Source organism: Echiichthys vipera, assembly GCF_963691815.1.
Source record: "Echiichthys vipera genome assembly, chromosome: 19".
NCBI lineage: Eukaryota > Metazoa > Chordata > Actinopteri > Perciformes > Trachinidae > Echiichthys > Echiichthys vipera.
Window position 1 is genome coordinate 3,161,009 of NC_139844.1, and position 10,884 is coordinate 3,171,892.

Below are 10,884 nucleotides of genomic sequence, written 5' to 3' on the forward strand. Positions count from 1 at the left end.
TGCTGCTGTCTGCAGCTGACTCGTATAAACGGGAACCTGTCTTAGATTTTTATCTGGATGTTAAAGAATATAAATATATAATTACCATGACGCTCTTTAGCCAGAAAGTGACAGAATCATGACGTTGCTGTGAGCCGTGCGAGTAGGAAAAAAAAAAAAACAGACCTCCCGTTTTTTTGTTTTTTTTTTAACTGAGAGTACCCGAGTACTCGTTCGTCAGTTAATGCGAGTATTTGAATATTGAAATGACTGTAAACGCCATCCCTAATTAGTATATACTAAGTTCCAATCCCTACATATTTCCATTGATGTATGTGAATGTGTGTCATGCAGACAGGCCTTATTCGTGCACCGTCAGGCCCTCACTGAGCAGCTGAAGGAGACGGAGGATCCAGCTCTGGTCCTCCACCTCACCAGCGTGCTGCTGTTCCAGGCCAGCACCCAGTGCATGCTGCACGCTCCTGGACGCTGTGTGCCTCAGATCATCGGCACCCTCACTGGCCGAATACCCACCGTATGTCTGACACTCTGTATTTGCTGATCTTTATATTGTGATCACATAAAAATGCCTGTTTGCATGTGCCATTGGGGAAGTTCCCCTTTGTGTTTTCACAGGAGCTATTTTCGATCAAGTCTCAGGCTTTAGATGAAAATGTTTGGACCCTTTAATCATATTGAACTCATTATTGTCCTTCACAGTTTTAGTCCACTTTTAGTCAATTAAAAGTCATTACATTTTGGTCAAAATGTATTTCTCTGAATTTTGTCAGCTATTTTTCTTATTCCAGTGTCAAATGTCCTTTCAGATTATAGTGAACATGTCCATTAATCTAGTGTAGTCAAAACTAATCATTTTGACATTTTCCTCAAACTCAGTCAGTCGGGACAGTCCCACCCACCCATAAACAACCCACCCCAGTTTATGAGAGCCAATCCACACCGACTTGCATGCAAAAAAATATGCATTAATCAAACATCTGAACTCCACCCGCAAAACTGCAAACTGCTTTATAATGGCACGATTGTCAGGACTGATGACTGAGACATGGACAGAGATGGACTGATTGCCGGAGCGCCAGAGTTGTGTAAGAGTGCAGTACGGCCTGAGTATTATCTCCTGCTTTTGTAATATTTTTAGTTCTAACGAGCATCAGAGAAACGAGCCGTTTTGCATCATTCGGCAGATTTCGGCACATGATGGCTCCGTTCCTCAAGGACTTCTCCCACTAAAATGCCATTGAACCCCAACCATGTCTGCAGTGTAGACAGATTCCAAGTTGGTAGGAAAAAGGGAGAACTTTCAACCCCCTAAAGCAGAGTTGATGTAAAAGAACAAAGCAAGTTTTTATAATCTAAAAACATATACATTAGAGCTAGATGCCTATTCCCAAACACAGTAGGAGCTGCTTTCAGAGCTAAAATACTTTGTGAAATACAAAAAGTCCTGAAATTAGAACTGTCACACTTTTTTAACTCCTTAAGCAAGTTAGGAGCTCCTTTAAAAACAAGATGTTTTTATTCGACATTTTAACACTTCAAAGATAAAGTAGAAGATTTTTCCCAAGTGACAGACTCTAAAACATGAAACTAAAGCCCTGTTCAGACCAAAGATTCGCAAAGAGACGCGTTGAAACTTGCAACTACTTGCAACGTTCTGAAACCTGTCGGTTCACACCAGTGAGACGAGGCGAGACAGTGTTTCATCTCCATGGCAACGCCTCTCTGTACTTCAGTTCTGTGCTCCGACTTTTCAGGCTTTTTTTCGTAGCTGGACACACACACACACACACGCACACGCACACGCACACGCACACACACACACACCTTTTCAACTAGCTGACAGAAAGTGACTTGACCAGTGGACTTTGCTAAGACTTGATTGACTGTTGAAACAGGTGACATGTGATACGTTCTAAATCCAACCGCTGAATCACAGGAGACAACATCAGCTGAGTCCAGACAAGACGGGTCAGTTCACACCACTGCAACTTTTACCTGCAACGTTCAAAAACAGTTTTGTTGTGCTGCGAATCTTTTGTCTGAACTGGGCTTAATTAGTAAGTGTGGTCAGAAAAACAGCATCTCAGTTCGGAGTCTGCAGTAGCTAGCTTTTCATCTCCAGACTGGATTGGATTTCTATGGAAACTAACAATAGTGCAGCTCTGGCGTGTTTATTGATGCTTCAGTGTGGTCTAAATGCTTCAACAAATGTTAACAACACACCGCTTCATTTTGGGATTGTTTATATCCAGTTTGTCAGACTCAGCAGCTGTCGGTAATCTCCATCTGCTGCAGTGTCAATGTAACAAATCGTTTGTTTGGTGAGCTAAACTGCTGCAATGTTTGCCTTCGCCCATGTGTCGTTGCAGGAGCAGCAGCAGCTGCTGTCTGCCTACCAGAGCCTGGTGGTGAAGCAGCTGGTGAGCCTGAGTCAGAGCAGGAAGCAGGAGGAGACTGAGGGCGACAAAGCAGAGGAGAGGGACAAAGAGGCCGACAGTGTCCGCACGCAGCTCCTGGCCCTGACACCACAAGTCAAGGACCTGATGCTGTCCCAGAGGAAGACGTCCGTCACAGAGGACTGAACTGATCTCATACCTTAGGGGAATGAATGTTGGGAGTGATCAATGATGATGTTCAAATGAATACTTTTAACTAAGATCAGCTGTTAATACTGTATTTTTGTGATTTATCCACATGGAGGTCTTTCTAAATTATTAAATGAAATTCCTGTGTGGGATGTCTCCCTGTAAACCCAATTAACATGAAAATCCTCAATGAGCTTCTGGTTTTCATGCATTCATTAAAGCTCTTCTCTTCCTCATGTGTCTGTTCTTTATTGTAAAAGGTGGTAGAGTCAACCGGTATGACTCACTGTCCATCTCACTATAAAAACAAATGTTCCTTCATTGACCTATATACTGTGCTCATCACTTTATTCTTAAGCTTTAAAACAGCAGCTTGCTTGTTCTGGAGCTTTCTGAGTAAATGAGGACCGTGTGATGTGGTCACAAGCACCAGAACAAGCCAGTAAGTGGACCTTGAGATAAAACAGTAGTTGAAGTGTAATAGGAGCGTGTGTGTGGATTTAAGGGGGGAACATATAGGGGTGCTTTGTTGTCTCTCAGGTCTCTGCTGATCGTGGTGGTGCCTGCTGCAGTGGTCCTGCATGACGCTTCCTGCTACTATTATCACTATTACTCATATATACTATCATTAGTCCTATAAATTATAAAATTTGTAGCCATAAAAACATTCTCAGTAATATATCTTATTGTATCACAGCTGTTATTACCACTACTCATCATTGATCATGTTTGCCACCATAATTATTATCATTGTCATATTCTATCACCTTAGCTGTGCTTGTTTCTGCTATGTTAACTCATAACATATAAGTCATATTCAAATTACTATAGATATGATTATAGTTACTGTTACTTTTGTGGTTGCTTGGATCTCTGGGACTGTCTCTCACTGTAAATAACATTGAATTGATGGAATCAGAATCATGAGAAGTTTAAGGGCGGTATGTATTTGGTCACTTTAAGCTTCACACTTATGTCCGCATCTTGATGGCTGTCCTCATTCACGGCTCATTCATATAAAAATGAAAAGTAATGCATTTGAATTCCACATATTTATAACTGTAGAAATTACTTCCATTTGTAGGTTTGTGTCCTGGATGTATGGAGTCAAACCACAACCTTTTTTCTAGTCTTGTCCAAGTTATGTTAATGCCTAACCCTAGCCTCCACCTTTTGTTGCCTAAATTTAACCATCATGGTCCACCTTCGGTCGCCGTTCTAGGGCATTAAATCGAATATTTCATATTTTGTGAGATATAAGAATCAGTTTTCATCATATTTCATAGGATATCATACAAACCTGTTGATGAGAATATGTTGCAGATGTCTTGGGCTGAGCTGTCCTCCCTCTCCATCTCCATTCACACATCACATCATCATCATCATCATCATCATCCACCTAAATGTTGTCAATCTGACCCGTTGAAAGTCGAAAGCTTTTGATGGACCTGAAAAACACTAAAAAAAACCCACAAACACATTTAGCCTGTTCTAAAAAAAAACCTTAAATGGATGAAAGTTTCAGTGTCAGTGTGTAAATGGGATCGACACAAGGTGAGGATTTTTAAACGTGACAATTTTGGACAAAAAAATCAGACTTGGTGTGGTGTACAAAGGCCTTTCATTTTTCTATTTTCCTAATACTGTCGTCCTATTGCAGCCGGGGAATGACTGAAACAGCAGTCACAGTATTTATAAAGCACCTCCACCTGCTTCATAATCAAAAAAGACATGGAAATCTCACTTTTCACAATATGGGACCTTTAAGATTCTATATCAGCGCTGGAGGAGAGTGAGAGTTGAACACTCCAGAGCAAAATACCTTGAGTTGAGAATATGTCAACGTTCCTGGAAAAGTAAAATTAATTTGAATAATTCTAGCTGTCACATTTGAAAAGTATGCTCTTCCAGTAAATGTGGACATCTCATGCCACCATGATAGTTCTGAGAGCGAGAGGGAGAAAATAAAGGCAATGAGAAATATGAGTCATTTGTCTCCCTCCTCTGTTCACTTGTGGAACATCTTAGAAGTTCCAGAGAAGGTTTGTCTCTCTATGTGCAACTCTCTTTGGTAACACTGGGGGGCACCAGACATTGCATTAATATCACAGCCAAAACACTAAAGAATAATTGTATGTATCCAGTTTTAGAAGGACAGAAAAAGACACTCCCTGACTTCTGTAACTTAATTTATATCATACCACAGTAATGGTATTGAATATACATACATGACATGTATGCATGTACAAAAGTGTGTAGACACCCTGACATCAAATACATGTATGATTGATAAGATAAGACTTTATTGGTCCCACAGATAAAAACCAGGTGTTGAAGCCAGATACAGACAGAAATAAGTACAGATAAATAAAGTAAGCAAGAACAATAATAAGAGGAAGAACAATAAATAAAAATATAACCACAAGCTGCAATGATCAGGGTCCAAGCAGATGCACATAAAACATACTGCAGCAAAAAAATAAAATGCTGCATAATTGGACTTGGTCACGATTTGAACTCTCAACTTTTGAGGTGATTTACTGGTTGCTTCACAGGGAAACATGGTTTCTACACACCTCACAAACTGTCTTCATATTTGAGCATTTCTATTTATATTTTTATCTGTTTAGTCTTATAACGCAGTCAAAAAGTTGGTGCTAAAGCCGGAAACACACAAGCTGCCATGCAGGTCTATGGGAAGCTGTGGCAATTGCTCCGAGCTCAGTGAGCCGCAGTTTTTCAGCTGTGAAGTGCGGTCAAACTAAAAGTTGGGGATAAGTTAACTTTTAGCAGCTAAGTGCGAGTTTTACAACAGTAAATAAAACCACAATTTTGCATTAGTTGTACCCACAAACGGTAGCTTGAAACTTGGATGGACAGTTTAAAAATGTGTTTCCTGATAAAGCAGGCCACCTTATACACTGCATACCTTATACAATGCAAAATACAGTTTAAACAACATGGCCACCTACACTGAGCAGAATTGCAGCTCTACAGTGTCCTGTATGGGACAAAAAACCCGAAGTGCTGAATTTTCCTTCAGCTCTGATCCCTACTTGATATCTATCTACATCTAGTATCTAAAGAATGTCCATGTCAGTTTTGCTAGCATTTAAATGAAGATTTTACGCATTTACACACTCATTAAAGGAACACCCTGCCCATCAGACTAACTCACCATTCAGACACACGTTCACCCCGATTGGAGCCATTTAGGGTTCAACATGTGGACTGAAGGAGCCGGGAATCCAACCACCCATCTTCTGATAAGTGGACCTGCTGACCTGCTCTGAGCCACTGGATGTGCTGAAAAGCTTTCAGCTCTGTAGGGCATACGGGTGAGTTATTTAGAATTTTGGAAGTTTGCAATGTGAATTGTATAGAAATTTAGATTTGTTTCAATACGCCACGCCCATTTGTATCTTGTATGTAATAATTACGTTGTTTTTTGCATCAACTGAGGAATGTCCCTAGATCTCGGGAGAAGAATTTTACATGAAAACATGCAGCCAATAAAAAGATAAAGAATTTTCACATGGAATCTCCAAGAGGTGAATGTTTCTCAAATTCCAGGTTGATAACTCAACATGTTCATTAGTTATTGCAAATTCTTTAAAATGACCTATTTCAATAAAACTGTATAACTAAAATGGATGAAATATCATAATTTCCTGCATAACTTAAGATCAGCAATGTCAGTAGATGATCCAGACAATGTTTTAGGCCCAACGGTTTGCAAAATTTATATTTGAGAAAAAGTCACAAAATTTGATATTTTTAGAGCAGAGGATCATTGGATGCACCTGAAATGAGAGATTAAAATGATCACCACCTTGAGGTCAATGAGTGGCATTTTGTGTGCCTGACTTGGGTTATGCAACCCACCTGTTTGTTAGAGGTGTGCGATCCTGCAAAATTGGTTGTCGACCCGATACCAAGTAAATACAGGACCAGTATTGCCGATACCAATACCAATAGTTTTTACCTAGAAAAACAGCTTATCTAGAGCAATTATAATTGATGAAGTGAATGCATCATGAATATGCAAATTTGACTGAATTGCAGCTCGGCGTTCTCTTTTGAGTTATTGTACTTGGCCCCAAAGGCCTCCGAAACTCAATAGCTAAAGACATTGTTACTCTGGATGATGTTGTGTTGTCCTCCAGCACCACAGTACGGAATCTGGGTGTTATTTTGATCAGGATATGTCCTTCGATTCTCACATAAAACTAACAAGGACTGCATATTTTCACCTGAATAATATTGCAAAAATTAGGAACATTGTGTCTCAGAAAGATGCAGAGAAACTTGTCCATGCATTTGTTACTTCTAGGCTGGACTACTGCAACTCCTTATTATCAGGCTGCTCCAATAAGTCTGTTAAGAGTCTCCAGTTGGTCCAAAATGCTGCAGCACGTTTACTAACTAAAACAAATCGAAGAGAACATATTTCTCCTGTATTAGCTTCTCTGCACTGGCTACCTGTAAAATCTAGAATATAATTTAAAATCCTTCTCCTTACGTACAAAGCTCTTATTGGTCAGGCTCCGTCGTATCTTAAAGAGCTCATAGTACCGCATCACCCAACTAGATCTCTGCGCTCTGAGAATGCAGGGCTACTTGTCGTTCCTAGAGTCTCCAAAAGTAGAATGGGAGGCAGAGCCTTCAGCTACCAAGCTCCTCTCCTGTCGAACAAACTCCCAAATGTTATTCGGGAGGCAGACACTGTCCCCGTATTTGACAGTAAACTTAAAACTTTCCTTTTTGATAAAGCTTACAGCTAGGGCTTACGATGAGACTTTATTCTGCTTAATGATGCTGCTATAGGCCTAGTCTGCCGGGGGATAATACTTTTCCTGATACTCTGAGCTTCTCTCCTCTCTGTTTGTATCATTCATGTCTCATCAATGCATGTTACTAATTCAGAGCTGTTTGTGCTTTATGGTCTCGCAGGTCTCTGCTGATCGTGGTGGTGCCTGCTGCCGTGGTCCTACATGACGCTTCCTGCTGCTATTATCACTGTTACTCATATATACTATCACTAGTTTAATAAACTATAACATTTGTAGCTGTATCGTAGCTGCCATTGCCACTACTCATCATTGATCATGTTTGCCACCATAATTATCATTTTCATATTCTGTCACCTTAGCTGTGCTTGTTTCTACTATTTTGTTGTATTAACAGTCTTAACATATACGTAATTTTCACATTACTATAGATATTATTATAGTTACTGTTACGCTTTGGTTGCTTGCATCTCTGGAAGTGTGTGTCTGTCTCTCTCTGTCCATCTGTGTGTCTTTTCTCTCTTTCTCTCTCCTTTTCTTTCTCCCCAACCGGTCAAGACAGATGGCCGTCCTCCAGAGAGCTGGGTCTGTCTGACGTTCCTGCCTGTTAAAGCGAAGGTTTTCGTTGCCACCGTACTCTACAGAGGAATTGTTGGGTCTATGTAAATCATAAATAAGTCATTGAGTGTGATCTTTACCTGCTCTGTAAAGTGTCCTGAGATAACTTTTGTTATGATTCGACACTATAAATAAAATTGAATTGAGTGTGTTTGCATGTGACAGAAGTAGAACTATTAAGAATTTCCTATAGTGCGTCCAAACAAATTTACTGTCATCAGGAATTCCCTGCAGGAGGATAATGTTTACATTTTAAATCTTATAATTTCACAGTTGTTTATTAAAATAACATTATAACTAAATATATATTTTTTAAAAACATTAAAGCTATTCACCTACGGCCTAAAAAGACTTTTATTTTATATTTAACCTACTTCAAGTACAGTTCAAGACTAGCTACTCAACATTACAAAATGATTAGCTGCCACATCTGGGAGAGTCAGGCATAGGATAGCCTACTTACATTGTTTGTTTTTTGAAAAAACCCTCTGATTGTTTTTTGTTTCTTCATTGAATTGAAATCACCCCTCTGTCATGGTAGACAATGGCCTGATCACTGCAACAACAGGCACAGGCGCAGCTACCAGTTCCTCTTTAGGACCCTGGAGAGTGAGAGTCGTGCCTTATGGTGTGTTCAATTTACACTGAAAGTCGGAACTTGGAGCTCGGAACAACGTAACCCCAAAGTCGCGTTCAACAAAACATGTGACTACTATGAATTCAATTTCTGGCTGGTGAGATCAATCTGACTTTCAGTTGGAGATCCGACTGCACAAGCACGGGGGGTTGTGATTAAAAACATTTGTGCACAATGTGTTTATTGCTTATTTTTGCCATTTTTTATCTTATTTTGTAATATTCTGTTGCTGCTGTGACAAAAGAATTTCCCCGTCTGCGGAACATTAAAGGTTTTCTGATTCTGATTCTGAAGACACCATTAGTCGTAGCACACAAATGCCGGGCTCTCAATAGGCGCTGCAATGTAAATTAGTCTAACTAACGGAACATTAATCTTCTGTTTTACCGGCGATGTTCGTCGTCTTATGTAGGGAAAGTGGGGGGACACTGTGAATCTGAGGGAGTCATGTCCCCCCCTCCCTAGTGCCATTTGCATGCATGTCCACCGCACATCTGTAGAAGGATTTTTGGGTGGGGTGCAAAGTCCAGCCTGCTTCAGCTTTCTCAGGAGTAGAGGCGCTGGTGAGCCTTACTGATGATGCTGGCTGTGTTGTTGCTCCAGCTGAGGTGATCTGTGAGGGGCACTCCCAGATACTTGAAAGTGGAGACCACTTCAACAGCTGCTCCTCCGATGTGAAGGGGGGGGACGGTGTCGTTGCCCCTCCTCAAGTCCACAATCATCTCTTTTGTTTTCTTCACATTCTTCACATGTTTCACCTCCTGCCTTTACAATGATTCATCATTGTGGGAGATTAGTCATACAACTGCTGTGTCATCTGCAAACTTGACGATGCGGCTGCCTGGGTAGTTGGCTGAGCAGTCGTAGGTCAGCAGGGTGTACAGCAGGGGGCTCAGGACGCGCCCCTGGGGGGAGCCGGTGTTGAGGATGACCGGGGAGGATGAGATGTTGGGGATTCTGTTGGTTAAAAAGTCCAGGACCCAGGTGCACACAGATGGGTTCAGACTGAGTATTGCCAGTTGGTTCACCAGGGTTTGTGGGATGATTGTATTAAAAGGCCATACTGAAGTCCAGGAACAGCAGCCTGACATAAGTGGGAGAGGGCCTTTTGGACCACAGCGGAGATAGCATCATCCTTGGAGCGGTACTGTCTGTATACATACTGGTGTGGGTCCGAGCTGGGGTAGAGCTGGTCTTTGATGTGGACCATGACCAGCCACTCAAAGCACTTCATAATGATGGTGCCGGGCTGTAGTCATTAAGGCAGGACACATTTGCTGTCAAGCCCAGGCAGGAATGAGGACTCGCAGAGGTTCGCAGATCAAAACTGAATTTATGAACTTGACGACAGAAACGTGGCACAGAACAAAGTACAAAATAAAGATGCTCCGTCCAGGAGGAAAAAACAAAAACCAAAGTGAACGAAATAATTAATTAAACAAGGACGCTTCAACCAGGAGGGAAAAGCAATGGAAAAACGAGAATTCAAAAACGCTACACTTACTTTGACAAAACAAGACGTACTATCACCAGTACATGGAAACAATAAACTCGAGGGCATGAACAAGACTGTAGAAAAAACGCTGGATACATTCGACACAAGGTACGAAATAATCTGGCACGGAACAAGGGGGAAGACACGGACTTTATACACATGAGGGAAGGGGAACCACAGGTGGAAACAATCGGGAATCAGGGAATGACGTCAGACCGGTGCGCAAGAGGAAGGGCAAGTGTCCTGGAACGAGAGGAGAGTTGTCTTTCAAAATAAAACAGCAAATGCACAAGACAAAAACCCCAAGACATGACAGAGCTCACCGCGGCGTGAGATTTGCACTCTTCGGGACGGGGATGATGGTGGCAGTCTTAAGGTATGTTGGTACGGTCTGCTGGGAGAGTAAGGTGTTAAAGATGTCTTTCAGCACCTCTGAGAGCTGGTGTGGACAGTCCCTCAGAACCCGACCTGAGATATTATCAGTCTTGCGCAGCTGATCTTCAGCAGGGACCTTCTCAAATCTGCTGTTGTCACACTGAAGGGGTGCTTAACTGGTGGAAGTGTGAGCCTGGTGCAGGGAGTGTTGTTGGCCACCTCTAAATGGGCATAAAAGGTGTTCAGGGAGAGAAGGAGCCATAGGGCATTCATTCTGCATCATCTTTTATTGAAATCAGTAATGGTTTTGATGCCCTTCCACATGCTCCAAGGATGATTGGTGGTGAAGTGACCATGAATTTTAAGAGCATATGCAGCTTTGGC

General features: G+C 41.5%; 1 protein-coding gene across 1 annotated transcript in view; it reads left to right on the forward strand.

Moving 5' to 3' along the window:
* The window catches only part of ufl1 (UFM1-specific ligase 1), a 19,587-nt gene extending 16,766 nt beyond the window's left edge, over positions 1–2,821 (forward strand). Inside the window, exons 18-19 of the mRNA XM_083934425.1 lie at positions 334–514; positions 2,370–2,821. Of these exons, the coding sequence (XP_083790551.1) occupies positions 334–514; positions 2,370–2,582 (394 nt within the window). The 3' untranslated portion in view covers positions 2,583–2,821. The remainder of the gene's footprint in view (positions 1–333; positions 515–2,369) is intronic.
* The last annotated feature ends 8,063 nt before the right edge of the window (positions 2,822–10,884 follow it).